General features: G+C 66.6%; 1 protein-coding gene across 1 annotated transcript in view; it reads right to left on the minus strand.

The window, feature by feature from the left end:
* Positions 1 to 18764, minus strand: part of MUC6 (mucin 6, oligomeric mucus/gel-forming) — a 33367-nt gene that overhangs the window by 2487 nt on the left and 12116 nt on the right. Inside the window, exons 27-32 of the mRNA XM_070229183.1 lie at positions 18514 to 18576; positions 17874 to 17909; positions 17166 to 17390; positions 16307 to 16534; positions 16056 to 16100; positions 834 to 15608 (exon numbers count right to left, since the gene is read on the minus strand). Of these exons, the coding sequence (XP_070085284.1) occupies positions 834 to 15608; positions 16056 to 16100; positions 16307 to 16534; positions 17166 to 17390; positions 17874 to 17909; positions 18514 to 18576 (15372 nt within the window). The remainder of the gene's footprint in view (positions 1 to 833; positions 15609 to 16055; positions 16101 to 16306; positions 16535 to 17165; positions 17391 to 17873; positions 17910 to 18513; positions 18577 to 18764) is intronic.

An 18764-nucleotide genomic window follows, 5' to 3' on the forward strand; every position in this document is an offset into this window, starting at 1 on the left:
CATGCCTTTGTTTTCATTTCTGCACCCTGGGGGATGGTTGGAGTAGTTGAACCCCAGGGTCCCTGATAGCTGTAAGCTCTCCTGAGTTCTGGAGATCGCAGCCATGGGAGACTGCTGACGGCACCTTGAAGGGAGGCCAGGACTGCAGTGGGGAACATGAAGGGGAGGAGATGAATCATGAGTGATCCCAGTGCAAGACAGACATAGAGGCGCAGAAATGGGAAAGGGGACCTCCTGGGGGAGGCCAGTCGCTTCCTTCGGCCAGACTGGGGATGGCTGGAGAGGTGCCCGGAGAGAAGGGGAGAAAGGCACCAGAGCTCAGTTGAGGAGGATTGGGAACAGGCCCCGAGGACGTGAGGCAACACACAGAACAGGATGAGCCAAAAGAGGGGAGGGAGCGAGGGGAGGAGGCAGGACTCAGACAGCCACTGCCTACTGGTGGGGCGATGTCCTTCCCAGATACCCTCAAGGCACAGCTGAGGACACCAAAGCTCTGAGACCTAGAGTGACACAGGGGATGGCTGGTAGAGGCAAAACTGGAGCTCCAGCCTGGGTGTGTGTAACTCCAATCTGTGTGCAGCACCCTGCCTTGCTCTGCTGTATGCAGGAGAAGGGAATGCAATAGGTAGAGGAAAGGAGACATTCCCACCATGATGACTGGGTGAGTCTCTGAGAGTGGGGAAGGGTGTGATTGGAACAGAGGCTGAGAGGTGGTGAAGGGCCCAGATATTCATCAGGAAACGTCCCTGAGTACTGCCAAAGGTGGAGAGGCAAGGAAAGGAGGAAGCTGTGCAGCAAGGATTACAATGATGAGATACAGTGATGTCACTTACCGGGAGAGATGGGTGGAGATGTGATGAGAGAAGAGACGGAAGGGGCCCTGGTGGAGAAGGACGCCTCAGTGGGAAAGGAAGAGCTTCCATGCACAGTGAAAGAGCTGGTCAGGAAGACAGTACTCAGCAGGCTACTGGTACTGAGCTGTCGAGTGGTGAGGTTGGTGGCTGGGGAACTCGGGATGGGTGTAACTCCCAGAGTGGATGACATGAGGGGAGCAGTGGGAGGTTGCGTGGTGAGAGAGGTAGACTGTGCAGTGGTAGAAAGAGAAGACAAGGTGGAGGGGAAGTGGGTACTAGGTGTGAACATGGGTGTCGGCAAAGGGGCTGTGGTAGTAGAAGTGGACACAACAGGGGGATGGGTAGAGACATGGAGAGTTGGTGTGGAGGACAGAGAAGACACATGAAAAGTAGGACTGAATGGAGGTGGAACAGAACTAGAAAACTGGGTTTCTGGTTGGGTTGGGGTGATGACTCGGTGGGAAGTTGGCGTGACCGAGGAGGTGGCAGATGTGGGAACCTGAGTGGGCAGAGTGGTCTCGGGGCGTGATGGGGTCGGGGAGGTGCTGGTGGTCCGGAAGGATGTCCCCGTGGGCGGCCCTGTGGTGTGGGCGGTGGAGGAGAGGGAGACGGTCGGTGGGGAGGAGTGAGTGGTGAAGGGAGTGTGGGGCCTGCTGGCGGTGGCGGTGGGGGTGGCCGTGGCGGTGTGTGTCGCGGGGGTGGCAGTGCCTGTGGTGGCGGGCTTGGGGGACAGGGTGGTGTGTGGGGCCGAGGTGGTCTCAGGGCGGGCAGTGGAGGAGGGGTGTGACCCGGGGGAAGGGGAGGTTTTGGCCGTGCTGAGCGAGGTGGGGGCTTGGGTGGTCCGCATTGTGGTCAGTGTCACGCGGGCGGCTGTGGGTGTGGGTGTGGGCGCTGTGGCTGTCGGGACGTTGGGAGACGGAGGAGGCTTGGCCGTGGGCGTTTGAGAGGCTGCAGAAGACTGGGTTTCTGGTTGGGTTGGGGTGATGACTCGGTGGGAAGTTGGAGTGACCGAGGAGGTGGCAGATGTTGGAACCTGAGTGGGCAGAGTGGTCTCGGGGCGTGATGGGGTCGGGGAGGTGCTGGTGGTCCGGAAGGATGTCCCCGTGGGCGGCCCTGTGGTGTGGGCGGTGGAGGAGAGGGAGACGGTCGGTGGGGAGGAGTGAATGGTGAAGGGAGTGTGGGGCCTGCTGGCGGTGGCGGTGGGGGTGGCCGTGGCGGTGTGTGTCGCGGGGGTGGCAGTGCCTGTGGTGGCGGGCTTGGGGGACAGGGTGGTGTGTGGGGCCGAGGTGGTCTCAGGGCGGGCAGTGGAGGAGGGGTGTGACCCGGGGGAAGGGGAGGTTTTGGCCGTGCTGAGCGAGGTGGGGGCTTGGGTGGTCCGCGTTGTGGTCAGTGTCACGCGGGCGGCTGTGGGTGTGGGCGCTGTGGCTGTCGGGGGGACGTGGGAAGACGGAGGAGGGGTGGCCGTGGGCGTTTGAGAGGCTGCAGAAGACTGGGTTTCTGGTTGGGTTGGGGTGATGACTCGGTGGGAAGTTGGCGTGACCGAGGAGGTGGCAGATGTTGGAACCTGAGTGGGCAGAGTGGTCTCGGGGCGTGATGGGGTCGGGGAGGTGCTGGTGGTCCGGAAGGATGTCCCCGTGGGCGGCCCTGTGGTGTGGGCGGTGGAGGAGAGGGAGACGGTCGGTGGGGAGGAGTGAGTGGTGAAGGGAGTGTGGGGCCTGCTGGCGGTGGCGGTGGGGGTGGCCGTGGCGGTGTGTGTCGCGGGGGTGGCAGTGCCTGTGGTGGCGGGCGTGGGGGACAGGGTGGTGTGTGGGGCCGAGGTGGTCTCAGGGCGGGCAGTGGAGGAGGGGTGTGACCCGGGGGAAGGGGAGGTTTTGGCCGTGCTGAGCGAGGTGGGGGCTTGGGTGGTCCGCGTTGTGGTCAGTGTCACGGGTGAGGATGTGGGTGTGGGTGTGGGCGCTGTGGCTGTCGGGGGGACGTGGGAAGACGGAGGAGGGGTGGCCGTGGGCGTTTGAGAGGCTGCAGAAGACTGGGTTTCTGGTTGGGTTGGGGTGATGACTCGGTGGGAAGTTGGCGTGACCGAGGAGGTGGCAGATGTTGGAACCTGAGTGGGCAGAGTGGTCTCGGGGCGTGATGGGGTCGGGGAGGTGCTGGTGGTCCGGAAGGATGTCCCCGTGGGCGGCCCTGTGGTGTGGGCGGTGGAGGAGAGGGAGACGGTCGGTGGGGAGGAGTGAGTGGTGAAGGGAGTGTGGGGCCTGCTGGCGGTGGTGGTGGGGGTGGCCGTGGCGGTGTGTGTCGCGGGGGTGGCAGTACCTGTGGTGGCGGGCTTGGGGGACAGGGTGGTGTGTGGGGCCGAGGTGGTCTCAGGGCGGGCAGTGGAGGAGGGGTGTGACCCGGGGGAAGGGGAGGTTTTGGCCGTGCTGAGCGAGGTGGGGGCTTGGGTGGTCCGCGTTGTGGTCAGTGTCACGGGTGAGAATGTGGGTGTGGGTGTGGGCGCTGTGGCTGTCGGGGGGACGTGGGAAGACGGAGGAGGGGTGGCCGTGGGCGTTTGAGAGGCTGCAGAAGACTGGGTTTCTGGTTGGGTTGGGGTGATGACTCGGTGGGAAGTTGGCGTGACCGAGGAGGTGGCAGATGTTGGAACCTGAGTGGGCAGAGTGGTCTCGGGGCGTGATGGGGTCGGGGAGGTGCTGGTGGTCCGGAAGGATGTCCCCGTGGGCGGCCCTGTGGTGTGGGCGGTGGAGGAGAGGGAGACGGTCGGTGGGGAGGAGTGAGTGGTGAAGGGAGTGTGGGGCCTGCTGGCGGTGGCGGTGGGGGTGGCCGTGGCGGTGTGTGTCGCGGGGGTGGCAGTACCTGTGGTGGCGGGCTTGGGGGACAGGGTGGTGTGTGGGGCCGAGGTGGTCTCAGGGCGGGCAGTGGAGGAGGGGTGTGACCCGGGGGAAGGGGAGGTTTTGGCCGTGCTGAGCGAGGTGGGGGCTGGGGTGGTCCGCGTTGTGGTCAGTGTCACGGGTGAGGATGTGGGTGTGGGTGTGGGCGCTGTGGCTGTCGGGGGGACATGGGAAGACGGAGGAGGCTTGGCCGTGGGCGTTTGAGAGGCTGCAGAAGACTGGGTTTCTGGTTGGGTTGGGGTGATGACTCGGTGGGAAGTTGGCGTGACCGAGGAGGTGGCAGATGTTGGAACCTGAGTGGGCAGAGTGGTCTCGGGGCGTGATGGGGTCGGGGAGGTGCTGGTGGTCCGGAAGGATGTCCCCGTGGGCGGCCCTGTGGTGTGGGCGGTGGAGGAGAGGGAGACGGTCGGTGGGGAGGAGTGAGTGGTGAAGGGAGTGTGGGGCCTGCTGGCGGTGGCGGTGGGGGTGGCCGTGGCGGTGTGTGTCGCGGGGGTGGCAGTGCCTGTGGTGGCGGGCTTGGGGGACAGGGTGGTGTGTGGGGCCGAGGTGGTCTCAGGGCGGGCAGTGGAGGAGGGGTGTGACCCGGGGGAAGGGGAGGTTTTGGCCGTGCTGAGCGAGGTGGGGGCTTGGGTGGTCCGCGTTGTGGTCAGTGTCACGGGTGAGGATGTGGGTGTGGGTGTGGGCGCTGTGGCTGTCGGGGGGACGTGGGAAGACGGAGGAGGGGTGGCCGTGGGCGTTTGAGAGGCTGCAGAAGACTGGGTTTCTGGTTGGGTTGGGGTGATGACTCGGTGGGAAGTTGGCGTGACCGAGGAGGTGGCAGATGTTGGAACCTGAGTGGGCAGAGTGGTCTCGGGGCGTGATGGGGTCGGGGAGGTGCTGGTGGTCCGGAAGGATGTCCCCGTGGGCGGCCCTGTGGTGTGGGCGGTGGAGGAGAGGGAGACGGTCGGTGGGGAGGAGTGAGTGGTGAAGGGAGTGTGGGGCCTGCTGGCGGTGGCGGTGGGGGTGGCCGTGGCGGTGTGTGTCGCGGGGGTGGCAGTGCCTGTGGTGGCGGGCTTGGGGGACAGGGTGGTGTGTGGGGCCGAGGTGGTCTCAGGGCGGGCAGTGGAGGAGGGGTGTGACCCGGGGGAAGGGGAGGTTTTGGCCGTGCTGAGCGAGGTGGGGGCTTGGGTGGTCCGCGTTGTGGTCAGTGTCACGCGGGCGGCTGTGGGTGTGGGCGCTGTGGCTGTCGGGGGGACGTGGGAAGACGGAGGAGGGGTGGCCGTGGGCGTTTGAGAGGCTGCAGAAGACTGGGTTTCTGGTTGGGTTGGGGTGATGACTCGGTGGGAAGTTGGCGTGACCGAGGAGGTGGCAGATGTTGGAACCTGAGTGGGCAGAGTGGTCTCGGGGCGTGATGGGGTCGGGGAGGTGCTGGTGGTCCGGAAGGATGTCCCCGTGGGCGGCCCTGTGGTGTGGGCGGTGGAGGAGAGGGAGACGGTCGGTGGGGAGGAGTGAGTGGTGAAGGGAGTGTGGGGCCTGCTGGCGGTGGCGGTGGGGGTGGCCGTGGCGGTGTGTGTCGCGGGGGTGGCAGTGCCTGTGGTGGCGGGCTTGGGGGACAGGGTGGTGTGTGGGGCCGAGGTGGTCTCAGGGCGGGCAGTGGAGGAGGGGTGTGACCCGGGGGAAGGGGAGGTTTTGGCCGTGCTGAGCGAGGTGGGGGCTTGGGTGGTCCGCGTTGTGGTCAGTGTCACGCGGGCGGCTGTGGGTGTGGGCGCTGTGGCTGTCGGGGGGACGTGGGAAGACGGAGGAGGGGTGGCCGTGGGCGTTTGAGAGGCTGCAGAAGACTGGGTTTCTGGTTGGGTTGGGGTGATGACTCGGTGGGAAGTTGGCGTGACCGAGGAGGTGGCAGATGTTGGAACCTGAGTGGGCAGAGTGGTCTCGGGGCGTGATGGGGTCGGGGAGGTGCTGGTGGTCCGGAAGGATGTCCCCGTGGGCGGCCCTGTGGTGTGGGCGGTGGAGGAGAGGGAGACGGTCGGTGGGGAGGAGTGAGTGGTGAAGGGAGTGTGGGGCCTGCTGGCGGTGGCGGTGGGGGTGGCCGTGGCGGTGTGTGTCGCGGGGGTGGCAGTGCCTGTGGTGGCGGGCTTGGGGGACAGGGTGGTGTGTGGGGCCGAGGTGGTCTCAGGGCGGGCAGTGGAGGAGGGGTGTGACCCGGGGGAAGGGGAGGTTTTGGCCGTGCTGAGCGAGGTGGGGGCTGGGGTGGTCCGCGTTGTGGTCAGTGTCACGGGTGAGGATGTGGGTGTGGGTGTGGGCGCTGTGGCTGTCGGGGGGACATGGGAAGACGGAGGAGGCTTGGCCGTGGGCGTTTGAGAGGCTGCAGAAGACTGGGTTTCTGGTTGGGTTGGGGTGATGACTCGGTGGGAAGTTGGCGTGACCGAGGAGGTGGCAGATGTTGGAACCTGAGTGGGCAGAGTGGTCTCGGGGCGTGATGGGGTCGGGGAGGTGCTGGTGGTCCGGAAGGATGTCCCCGTGGGCGGCCCTGTGGTGTGGGCGGTGGAGGAGAGGGAGACGGTCGGTGGGGAGGAGTGAGTGGTGAAGGGAGTGTGGGGCCTGCTGGCGGTGGCGGTGGGGGTGGCCGTGGCGGTGTGTGTCGCGGGGGTGGCAGTGCCTGTGGTGGCGGGCTTGGGGGACAGGGTGGTGTGTGGGGCCGAGGTGGTCTCAGGGCGGGCAGTGGAGGAGGGGTGTGACCCGGGGGAAGGGGAGGTTTTGGCCGTGCTGAGCGAGGTGGGGGCTTGGGTGGTCCGCGTTGTGGTCAGTGTCACGCGGGCGGCTGTGGGTGTGGGTGTGGGCGCTGTGGCTGTCGGGGGGACGTGGGAAGACGGAGGAGGGGTGGCCGTGGGCGTTTGAGAGGCTGCAGAAGACTGGGTTTCTGGTTGGGTTGGGGTGATGACTCGGTGGGAAGTTGGAGTGACCGAGGAGGTGGCAGATGTGGGAACCTGAGTGGGCAGAGTGGTCTCGGGGCGTGATGGGGTCGGGGAGGTGCTGGTGGTCCGGAAGGATGTCCCCGTGGGCGGCCCTGTGGTGTGGGCGGTGGAGGAGAGGGAGACGGTCGGTGGGGAGGAGTGAGTGGTGAAGGGAGTGTGGGGCCTGCTGGCGGTGGCGGTGGGGGTGGCCGTGGCGGTGTGTGTCGCGGGGGTGGCAGTGCCTGTGGTGGCGGGCTTGGGGGACAGGGTGGTGTGTGGGGCCGAGGTGGTCTCAGGGCGGGCAGTGGAGGAGGGGTGTGACCCGGGGGAAGGGGAGGTTTTGGCCGTGCTGAGCGAGGTGGGGGCTTGGGTGGTCCGCGTTGTGGTCAGTGTCACGGGTGAGGATGTGGGTGTGGGTGTGGGCGCTGTGGCTGTCGGGGGGACGTGGGAAGACGGAGGAGGGGTGGCCGTGGGCGTTTGAGAGGCTGCAGAAGACTGGGTTTCTGGTTGGGTTGGGGTGATGACTCGGTGGGAAGTTGGCGTGACCGAGGAGGTGGCAGATGTGGGAACCTGAGTGGGCAGAGTGGTCTCGGGGCGTGATGGGGTCGGGGAGGTGCTGGTGGTCCGGAAGGATGTCCCCGTGGGCGGCCCTGTGGTGTGGGCGGTGGAGGAGAGGGAGACGGTCGGTGGGGAGGAGTGAGTGGTGAAGGGAGTGTGGGGCCTGCTGGCGGTGGCGGTGGGGGTGGCCGTGGCGGTGTGTGTCGCGGGGGTGGCAGTGCCTGTGGTGGCGGGCTTGGGGGACAGGGTGGTGTGTGGGGCCGAGGTGGTCTCAGGGCGGGCAGTGGAGGAGGGGTGTGACCCGGGGGAAGGGGAGGTTTTGGCCGTGCTGAGCGAGGTGGGGGCTTGGGTGGTCCGCGTTGTGGTCAGTGTCACGCGGGCGGCTGTGGGTGTGGGCGCTGTGGCTGTCGGGGGGACGTGGGAAGACGGAGGAGGGGTGGCCGTGGGCGTTTGAGAGGCTGCAGAAGACTGGGTTTCTGGTTGGGTTGGGGTGATGACTCGGTGGGAAGTTGGCGTGACCGAGGAGGTGGCAGATGTTGGAACCTGAGTGGGCAGAGTGGTCTCGGGGCGTGATGGGGTCGGGGAGGTGCTGGTGGTCCGGAAGGATGTCCCCGTGGGCGGCCCTGTGGTGTGGGCGGTGGAGGAGAGGGAGACGGTCGGTGGGGAGGAGTGAGTGGTGAAGGGAGTGTGGGGCCTGCTGGCGGTGGCGGTGGGGGTGGCCGTGGCGGTGTGTGTCGCGGGGGTGGCAGTGCCTGTGGTGGCGGGCTTGGGGGACAGGGTGGTGTGTGGGGCCGAGGTGGTCTCAGGGCGGGCAGTGGAGGAGGGGTGTGACCCGGGGGAAGGGGAGGTTTTGGCCGTGCTGAGCGAGGTGGGGGCTGGGGTGGTCCGCGTTGTGGTCAGTGTCACGGGTGAGGATGTGGGTGTGGGTGTGGGCGCTGTGGCTGTCGGGGGGACATGGGAAGACGGAGGAGGCTTGGCCGTGGGCGTTTGAGAGGCTGCAGAAGACTGGGTTTCTGGTTGGGTTGGGGTGATGACTCGGTGGGAAGTTGGCGTGACCGAGGAGGTGGCAGATGTTGGAACCTGAGTGGGCAGAGTGGTCTCGGGGCGTGATGGGGTCGGGGAGGTGCTGGTGGTCCGGAAGGATGTCCCCGTGGGCGGCCCTGTGGTGTGGGCGGTGGAGGAGAGGGAGACGGTCGGTGGGGAGGAGTGAGTGGTGAAGGGAGTGTGGGGCCTGCTGGCGGTGGCGGTGGGGGTGGCCGTGGCGGTGTGTGTCGCGGGGGTGGCAGTGCCTGTGGTGGCGGGCTTGGGGGACAGGGTGGTGTGTGGGGCCGAGGTGGTCTCAGGGCGGGCAGTGGAGGAGGGGTGTGACCCGGGGGAAGGGGAGGTTTTGGCCGTGCTGAGCGAGGTGGGGGCTTGGGTGGTCCGCGTTGTGGTCAGTGTCACGGGTGAGGATGTGGGTGTGGGTGTGGGCGCTGTGGCTGTCGGGGGGACGTGGGAAGACGGAGGAGGGGTGGCCGTGGGCGTTTGAGAGGCTGCAGAAGACTGGGTTTCTGGTTGGGTTGGGGTGATGACTCGGTGGGAAGTTGGCGTGACCGAGGAGGTGGCAGATGTTGGAACCTGAGTGGGCAGAGTGGTCTCGGGGCGTGATGGGGTCGGGGAGGTGCTGGTGGTCCGGAAGGATGTCCCCGTGGGCGGCCCTGTGGTGTGGGCGGTGGAGGAGAGGGAGACGGTCGGTGGGGAGGAGTGAGTGGTGAAGGGAGTGTGGGGCCTGCTGGCGGTGGCGGTGGGGGTGGCCGTGGCGGTGTGTGTCGCGGGGGTGGCAGTGCCTGTGGTGGCGGGCTTGGGGGACAGGGTGGTGTGTGGGGCCGAGGTGGTCTCAGGGCGGGCAGTGGAGGAGGGGTGTGACCCGGGGGAAGGGGAGGTTTTGGCCGTGCTGAGCGAGGTGGGGGCTTGGGTGGTCCGCGTTGTGGTCAGTGTCACGCGGGCGGCTGTGGGTGTGGGCGCTGTGGCTGTCGGGGGGACGTGGGAAGACGGAGGAGGGGTGGCCGTGGGCGTTTGAGAGGCTGCAGAAGACTGGGTTTCTGGTTGGGTTGGGGTGATGACTCGGTGGGAAGTTGGCGTGACCGAGGAGGTGGCAGATGTTGGAACCTGAGTGGGCAGAGTGGTCTCGGGGCGTGATGGGGTCGGGGAGGTGCTGGTGGTCCGGAAGGATGTCCCCGTGGGCGGCCCTGTGGTGTGGGCGGTGGAGGAGAGGGAGACGGTCGGTGGGGAGGAGTGAGTGGTGAAGGGAGTGTGGGGCCTGCTGGCGGTGGCGGTGGGGGTGGCCGTGGCGGTGTGTGTCGCGGGGGTGGCAGTGCCTGTGGTGGCGGGCTTGGGGGACAGGGTGGTGTGTGGGGCCGAGGTGGTCTCAGGGCGGGCAGTGGAGGAGGGGTGTGACCCGGGGGAAGGGAAGGTTTTGGCCGTGCTGAGCGAGGTGGGGGCTTGGGTGGTCCGCGTTGTGGTCAGTGTCACGGGTGAGGATGTGGGTGTGGGTGTGGGCGCTGTGGCTGTCGGGGGGACGTGGGAAGACGGAGGAGGGGTGGCCGTGGGCGTTTGAGAGGCTGCAGAAGACTGGGTTTCTGGTTGGGTTGGGGTGATGACTCGGTGGGAAGTTGGCGTGACCGAGGAGGTGGCAGATGTTGGAACCTGAGTGGGCAGAGTGGTCTCGGGGCGTGATGGGGTCGGGGAGGTGCTGGTGGTCCGGAAGGATGTCCCCGTGGGCGGCCCTGTGGTGTGGGCGGTGGAGGAGAGGGAGACGGTCGGTGGGGAGGAGTGAGTGGTGAAGGGAGTGTGGGGCCTGCTGGCGGTGGCGGTGGGGGTGGCCGTGGCGGTGTGTGTCGCGGGGGTGGCAGTGCCTGTGGTGGCGGGCTTGGGGGACAGGGTGGTGTGTGGGGCCGAGGTGGTCTCAGGGCGGGCAGTGGAGGAGGGGTGTGACCCGGGGGAAGGGGAGGTTTTGGCCGTGCTGAGCGAGGTGGGGGCTTGGGTGGTCCGCGTTGTGGTCAGTGTCACGCGGGCGGCTGTGGGTGTGGGTGTGGGCGCTGTGGCTGTCGGGGGGACGTGGGAAGACGGAGGAGGGGTGGCCGTGGGCGTTTGAGAGGCTGCAGAAGACTGGGTTTCTGGTTGGGTTGGGGTGATGACTCGGTGGGAAGTTGGAGTGACCGAGGAGGTGGCAGATGTGGGAACCTGAGTGGGCAGAGTGGTCTCGGGGCGTGATGGGGTCGGGGAGGTGCTGGTGGTCCGGAAGGATGTCCCCGTGGGCGGCCCTGTGGTGTGGGCGGTGGAGGAGAGGGAGACGGTCGGTGGGGAGGAGTGAGTGGTGAAGGGAGTGTGGGGCCTGCTGGCGGTGGCGGTGGGGGTGGCCGTGGCGGTGTGTGTCGCGGGGGTGGCAGTGCCTGTGGTGGCGGGCTTGGGGGACAGGGTGGTGTGTGGGGCCGAGGTGGTCTCAGGGCGGGCAGTGGAGGAGGGGTGTGACCCGGGGGAAGGGGAGGTTTTGGCCGTGCTGAGCGAGGTGGGGGCTTGGGTGGTCCGCGTTGTGGTCAGTGTCACGCGGGCGGCTGTGGGTGTGGGTGTGGGCGCTGTGGCTGTCGGGGGGACGTGGGAAGACGGAGGAGGGGTGGCCGTGGGCGTTTGAGAGGCTGCAGAAGACTGGGTTTCTGGTTGGGTTGGGGTGATGACTCGGTGGGAAGTTGGCGTGACCGAGGAGGTGGCAGATGTGGGAACCTGAGTGGGCAGAGTGGTCTCGGGGCGTGATGGGGTCGGGGAGGTGCTGGTGGTCCGGAAGGATGTCCCCGTGGGCGGCCCTGTGGTGTGGGCGGTGGAGGAGAGGGAGACGGTCGGTGGGGAGGAGTGAGTGGTGAAGGGAGTGTGGGGCCTGCTGGCGGTGGCGGTGGGGGTGGCCGTGGCGGTGTGTGTCGCGGGGGTGGCAGTGCCTGTGGTGGCGGGCTTGGGGGACAGGGTGGTGTGTGGGGCCGAGGTGGTCTCAGGGCGGGCAGTGGAGGAGGGGTGTGACCCGGGGGAAGGGGAGGTTTTGGCCGTGCTGAGCGAGGTGGGGGCTTGGGTGGTCCGCGTTGTGGTCAGTGTCACGCGGGCGGCTGTGGGTGTGGGCGCTGTGGCTGTCGGGGGGACGTGGGAAGACGGAGGAGGGGTGGCCGTGGGCGTTTGAGAGGCTGCAGAAGACTGGGTTTCTGGTTGGGTTGGGGTGATGACTCGGTGGGAAGTTGGCGTGACCGAGGAGGTGGCAGATGTTGGAACCTGAGTGGGCAGAGTGGTCTCGGGGCGTGATGGGGTCGGGGAGGTGCTGGTGGTCCGGAAGGATGTCCCCGTGGGCGGCCCTGTGGTGTGGGCGGTGGAGGAGAGGGAGACGGTCGGTGGGGAGGAGTGAGTGGTGAAGGGAGTGTGGGGCCTGCTGGCGGTGGCGGTGGGGGTGGCCGTGGCGGTGTGTGTCGCGGGGGTGGCAGTGCCTGTGGTGGCGGGCTTGGGGGACAGGGTGGTGTGTGGGGCCGAGGTGGTCTCAGGGCGGGCAGTGGAGGAGGGGTGTGACCCGGGGGAAGGGGAGGTTTTGGCCGTGCTGAGCGAGGTGGGGGCTTGGGTGGTCCGCGTTGTGGTCAGTGTCACGCGGGCGGCTGTGGGTGTGGGCGCTGTGGCTGTCGGGGGGACGTGGGAAGACGGAGGAGGGGTGGCCGTGGGCGTTTGAGAGGCTGCAGAAGACTGGGTTTCTGGTTGGGTTGGGGTGATGACTCGGTGGGAAGTTGGCGTGACCGAGGAGGTGGCAGATGTTGGAACCTGAGTGGGCAGAGTGGTCTCGGGGCGTGATGGGGTCGGGGAGGTGCTGGTGGTCCGGAAGGATGTCCCCGTGGGCGGCCCTGTGGTGTGGGCGGTGGAGGAGAGGGAGACGGTCGGTGGGGAGGAGTGAGTGGTGAAGGGAGTGTGGGGCCTGCTGGCGGTGGCGGTGGGGGTGGCCGTGGCGGTGTGTGTCGCGGGGGTGGCAGTGCCTGTGGTGGCGGGCTTGGGGGACAGGGTGGTGTGTGGGGCCGAGGTGGTCTCAGGGCGGGCAGTGGAGGAGGGGTGTGACCCGGGGGAAGGGGAGGTTTTGGCCGTGCTGAGCGAGGTGGGGGCTTGGGTGGTCCGCGTTGTGGTCAGTGTCACGCGGGCGGCTGTGGGTGTGGGTGTGGGCGCTGTGGCTGTCGGGGGGACGTGGGAAGACGGAGGAGGGGTGGCCGTGGGCGTTTGAGAGGCTGCAGAAGACTGGGTTTCTGGTTGGGTTGGGGTGATGACTCGGTGGGAAGTTGGCGTGACCGAGGAGGTGGCAGATGTGGGAACTTGAGTGGGCAGAGTGGTCTCGGGGCGTGATGGGGTCGGGGAGGTGCTGGTGGTCCGGAAGGATGTCCCCGTGGGCGGCCCTGTGGTGTGGGCGGTGGAGGAGAGGGAGACGGTCGGTGGGGAGGAGTGAGTGGTGAAGGGAGTGTGGGGCCTGCTGGCGGTGGCGGTGGGGGTGGCCGTGGCGGTGTGTGTCGCGGGGGTGGCAGTGCCTGTGGTGGCGGGCTTGGGGGACAGGGTGGTGTGTGGGGCCGAGGTGGTCTCAGGGCGGGCAGTGGAGGAGGGGTGTGACCCGGGGGAAGGGGAGGTTTTGGCCGTGCTGAGCGAGGTGGGGGCTTGGGTGGTCCGCGTTGTGGTCAGTGTCACGGGTGAGGATGTGGGTGTGGGTGTGGGCGCTGTGGCTGTCGGGGGGACGTGGGAAGACGGAGGAGGGGTGGCCGTGGGCGTTTGAGAGGCTGCAGAAGACTGGGTTTCTGGTTGGGTTGGGGTGATGACTCGGTGGGAAGTTGGCGTGACCGAGGAGGTGGCAGATGTGGGAACCTGAGTGGGCAGAGTGGTCTCGGGGCGTGATGGGGTCGGGGAGGTGCTGGTGGTCCGGAAGGATGTCCCCGTGGGCGGCCCTGTGGTGTGGGCGGTGGAGGAGAGGGAGACGGTCGGTGGGGAGGAGTGAGTGGTGAAGGGAGTGTGGGGCCTGCTGGCGGTGGCGGTGGGGGTGGCCGTGGCGGTGTGTGTCGCGGGGGTGGCAGTGCCTGTGGTGGCGGGCTTGGGGGACAGGGTGGTGTGTGGGGCCGAGGTGGTCTCAGGGCGGGCAGTGGAGGAGGGGTGTGACCCGGGGGAAGGGGAGGTTTTGGCCGTGCTGAGCGAGGTGGGGGCTTGGGTGGTCCGCGTTGTGGTCAGTGTCACGCGGGCGGCTGTGGGTGTGGGCGCTGTGGCTGTCGGGGGGACGTGGGAAGACGGAGGAGGGGTGGCCGTGGGCGTTTGAGAGGCTGCAGAAGACTGGGTTTCTGGTTGGGTTGGGGTGATGACTCGGTGGGAAGTTGGCGTGACCGAGGAGGTGGCAGATGTGGGAACCTGAGTGGGCAGAGTGGTCTCGGGGCGTGATGGGGTCGGGGAGGTGCTGGTGGTCCGGAAGGATGTCCCCGTGGGCGGCCCTGTGGTGTGGGCGGTGGAGGAGAGGGAGACGGTCGGTGGGGAGGAGTGAGTGGTGAAGGGAGTGTGGGGCCTGCTGGCGGTGGCGGTGGGGGTGGCCGTGGCGGTGTGTGTCGCGGGGGTGGCAGTGCCTGTGGTGGCGGGCTTGGGGGACAGGGTGGTGTGTGGGGCCGAGGTGGTCTCAGGGCGGGCAGTGGAGGAGGGGTGTGACCCGGGGGAAGGGGAGGTTTTGGCCGTGCTGAGCGAGGTGGGGGCTTGGGTGGTCCGCGTTGTGGTCAGTGTCACGGGTGAGGATGTGGGTGTGGGTGTGGGCGCTGTGGCTGTCGGGGGGACGTGGGAAGACGGAGGAGGGGTGGCCGTGGGCGTTTGAGAGGCTGCAGAAGACTGGGTTTCTGGTTGGGTTGGGGTGATGACTCGGTGGGAAGTTGGCGTGACCGAGGAGGTGGCAGATGTGGGAACCTGAGTGGGCAGAGTGGTCTCGGGGCGTGATGGGGTCGGGGAGGTGCTGGTGGTCCGGAAGGATGTCCCCGTGGGCGGCCCTGTGGTGTGGGCGGTGGAGGAGAGGGAGACGGTCGGTGGGGAGGAGTGAGTGGTGAAGGGAGTGTGGGGCCTGCTGGCGGTGGCGGTGGGGGTGGCCGTGGCGGTGTGTGTCGCGGGGGTGGCAGTGCCTGTGGTGGCGGGCTTGGGGGACAGGGTGGTGTGTGGGGCCGAGGTGGTCTCAGGGCGGGCAGTGGAGGAGGGGTGTGACCCGGGGGAAGGGGAGGTTTTGGCCGTGCTGAGCGAGGTGGGGGCTTGGGTGGTCCGCGTTGTGGTCAGTGTCACGCGGGCGGCTGTGGGTGTGGGCGCTGTGGCTGTCGGGGGGACGTGGGAAGACGGAGGAGGGGTGGCCGTGGGCGTTTGAGAGGCTGCAGAAGACTGGGTTTCTGGTTGGGTTGGGGTGATGACTCGGTGGGAAGTTGGCGTGACCGAGGAGGTGGCAGATGTTGGAACCTGAGTGGGCAGAGTGGTCTCGGGGCGTGATGGGGTCGGGGAGGTGCTGGTGGTCCGGAAGGATGTCCCCGTGGGCGGCCCTGTGGTGTGGGCGGTGGAGGAGAGGGAGACGGTCGGTGGGGAGGAGTGAGTGGTGAAGGGAGTGTGGGGCCTGCTGGCGGTGGCGGTGGGGGTGGCCGTGGCGGTGTGTGTCGCGGGGGTGGCAGTGCCTGTGGTGGCGGGCTTGGGGGACAGGGTGGTGTGTGGGGCCGAGGTGGTCTCAGGGCGGGCAGTGGAGGAGGGGTGTGACCCGGGGGAAGGGGAGGTTTTGGCCGTGCTGAGCGAGGTGGGGGCTTGGGTGGTCCGCGTTGTGGTCAGTGTCACGCGGGCGGCTGTGGGTGTGGGTGTGGGCGCTGTGGCTGTCGGGGGGACGTGGGAAGACGGAGGAGGCTTGGCCGTTGGCGTTTGAGAGGCTGCAGAAGACTGGGTTTCTGGTTGGGTTGGGGTGATGACTCGGTGGGAAGTTGGAGTGACCGAGGAGGTGGCAGATGTTGGAACCTGAGTGGGCAGAGTGGTCTCGGGGCGTGATGGGGTCGGGGAGGTGCTGGTGGTCCGGAAGGATGTCCCCGTGGGCGGCCCTGTGGTGTGGGCGGTGGAGGAGAGGGAGACTGTCGGTGGGGAGAAGTGAGTGGTGAAGACAGTGTGGGGAGTGCTGAGGGTGTGTGCTGTTGGTGTGCTCTCTTCACTTGTGGTGTGTGCCCTCGTGCCTGGTGATGTTAGCGGGGTGGTGTGCTGGGTGCTTGAGCGTGTGCTGGGGCTTGTGCTGGTATGACCGTTTGGCGGCCTGTCAGTGTGCTCTGTGTTCTGGCTGACAGCTGTGCTCCGGGTCCATTCGGTTGTGGAGGATGCTGTGGGAGACAACGTCTGTCAAGTCCCTTTCTTTCTTACCTCCTCCTGTTGGTTCAGCTCCCACTTCTCACCCTCTTTTGCTGTGGTTTGAGTGCATCTTGGGAGGTTGTCCCAGGCATTCTTCCTGTGTCCCACCCTCTCCTCCTCGACCCCTGTCCTGTGTCTTCCCTGGCCCTCGTTGCAGGTCAGTTGCCTCTAGTCGTTTTGGGTTCCCTCCTCTGTAGCCCTCTGTCTCCTCCCTGTTTCCCCCACTTTCAGAGTGGCTTTTCTTGGGGCGGAGTGGGCCATCCCTCCACGAGCATCTCTGCTGCTGGCCTTTGTAATGGGCTTCTCTTCTGATGCCAGTGTTGGAATACAGATGTTTCTGGCCCATCCTGCATAGTGGGAACTGTATTTTGTGTCAAGTGCTTTTGGCACCCATGAAGTCCCCTGTGTCTGTGGCTCACCTGGGGAGGAGGCAGCCGTGGTGGATCGGAGCTCCGAAGCTGTCGCTGCGGAGAAGTGCAGAGAGAAGCATGTTTAGGGAGGTAGGCTGAGGGCTGGGGGCTCGGCAGGCTGCCCCCACCCTCGGACCTCCCTGTTCCTGGGGGTGCTCTCAGGCTGCTCTCCTCCATGCAGCCCTGGACAGCTTGGGCTGGGCATCAGGGCATGTATGCTGTGGCCCTCTGCGGGGACACATGAGTGGGGGCTGGCTTACTTGTTGGGGGTCCCTTGGAGGTCCCTGGTGTTGCTGGGCTTGCTGGTGCTGCTGTGGTGCGCACTGTGTACTGAGCTGTGGATTGCGTGGTCGTGCTGAGGGGTGATGCTGTGTGCTGTGTTGTCGCATGGGTCACAGTGGGTCCTGTGGACGTTGACCTGGGAGTGGCTGTGGGTGCTGTCGCTGATGTGGCCCGCGTGGTGACAGCAGAGGTAGTTCGAGGTGACACTGCAGGGAACAGCCCCCAGAACATTCTGTCCATCCTCATCTGCACTTTCCCCTCTGGGTCCCCCCGTCTTCCTTACCCCAGGAGCCACACCAACAGGGTACTCTTAGCTCCTTTGTGAGAAATGTGTCTTCCCCTGGCTGACACTCATGTCTTCCTCTGGCCGGCCCTGGCTTGGGGTCCTTGGTAACCTTGTGTTCTTGTGGGCCACTGGCTGTCCCTCCACCTGCCTTTGCTAGTGGCACCCATATCGTGTCCCCTCGTGGTCCCGGGGCAGCCAGAAGGGGTTGCTGCTGGGTGGGGTGGGGTGGGTGTGGTGATGGGCTAGGGGGAAGGCTGCACAGAGGTCTGCCCTGTGCTCCTGGTGGCCTTCTGCCCAGCAGGTCCCTCATGCTTCCTAGCAACAGTATCAGCCAGGAACGGCCACGTCCTGTGGCCCACTTATTCTTTAAAAAAGCCTTTCAAAGAAACCCAGCTCCACTCCCAAGTGCAGGGAATTCTGTGCCTGAGAATCTGCTCAGTGGAAAGATTTCAGCGAAGTATGGGGATGGCCCTGCCCTCTGTCTCTACCAGAGCCCGTCTGTGACCCTGCACATGCCTCTGTCACCACAGTGGGGCCCTCGGGGCCCTTACCACCTGAGGAGACTGTTGGTTCTGTCTGGGTGGTTGGGGCTGTTGCTGCCTGTGTGGAGGTGGGGGCTGTGGCTGTGGCCGGAAGGCGAGAGGTCTGGGTGGGGGCCACAGGTGTGGCTGGGGAGCTTGGTGAGGGTCCGGTGGAGCTGAGGAGCCCAGTGATCCTGGGGGTCTCCGTGGTGCTGGGGGTGGCCGTGGTGGTCCTGGTTCCTGTGGAGGGTGAACCTGAGGGGCAGATGTGCTCTTATTGTGGGGGTACACCCTTTAGGAGGAACCCCTGTCTATTGCTTGCTGGGCCTCCAAGCCATGTAGCTCTAGGCAGGCTGGGTGGGAGGCACAGGGGCCAGCCTGTGGCCCTCCGAGGGCAGGGTGGGAGTTTCCTGTTGGGGAACTTGCTTGTTGGCCCTGCTGTGCTCAGTGGCCATCCAGTGGGGGCTGTGGAGGGGCCGGCTGTTTGTCGGCCGGGAGCTAAGCTTTACCCATCCCTCGCCTCTGACTTGCTGCTCAGCACCTGCTGCTCCCACTGTCACAGCAGCCCAGGGATGCCGCCCCACACAAACTGGCCGGGGCTGCAGGGACAGCAGCAGCTGCTGCTGCCTGGCGCTGGACAGGCACAGGCTAGCTGGCCAGGGGCTGACTTGCAGAGCCAGGGAAGAGCCCTGGGGAGAAAGCCTTCTTCACCTCAGCACCTAGTGTGTGTGCAATCACCTGTAGTGGGCGGTGGAGACGTCGTGGTCGGCGGCACTGCAAGAGGAGGAGTGGTCAGGAGCACTGCCCTGCTACGGCCCTTCGGAAGCCTTCAGGTGTGTCCCCAGGGTCTGAGTCGGAGTTGCTCCAGAGGCAGAGGACCAAGTGGGAGGGAGCCACCGCAGAGGTGCCTGGGCGCTGGCTCTCCGTCCTCCTCCCCTCCCAGTACCACCCCCTCCCCTGGTCAGTGGGCCTGGCAGGGAGTGGAGGGGCCAGTCAGGGCGCTGCACCCCCAGGGTAGCTGCAGACATGTCCAGTGCCCACTTAGGGAAGCTCTCCAGGCCACCTGTGCTGAATTCCCAGGAGATTTCTGCTCTGCACTCACACACCGGGCAGGCTGGCGGGGCCTGGGCCTGTCCTGGGACTGGGGGCTGGGGAGTTGCTGTCTGGAGAGGGGAGGTGAGGCGGAGAGAGGCCCTGTCATTTCTCTCTCTGTGCCGTCTATATGAGCTTGGGGCTGCCTGGGTCTCTGGGAGTCTCAGCACCCCAGGGCACAGCTCTGGGGATGGGGGTGCTGGGGACCCGGCCAGAGGTGTGTGCAGGGAGCTCTGCACCAGGGCTGGGCAGACATGGGAGGCCCTTGGGCAGTGCCCGAGCTTACTGCATGGCAGGCACGTCCCCTCGTCGTGGTCGAAGTACTCGTCCTGGGAGCAGTTGTAGCAGCCTGGGGGTGTGGAGACAGGCCAAGCTCAGTGCCCGCCTCTGGAGGCCCCCCTTCCCCAGGCCTTTGTCCCTCCCTCTGTCCATGCCCAGTCCCGGCCTCTTGCCTGAACCCCAGACGCAGGTGCCCTGTCTTACTCCCCACCGCCAGACACCCTGTGCTGTGCACCTGGTGCCTCTCCCACATGCCTC

Source organism: Equus caballus, chromosome 12, assembly GCF_041296265.1.
Source record: "Equus caballus isolate H_3958 breed thoroughbred chromosome 12, TB-T2T, whole genome shotgun sequence".
In the NCBI taxonomy this organism is placed as follows: Eukaryota; Metazoa; Chordata; class Mammalia; order Perissodactyla; family Equidae; genus Equus; species Equus caballus.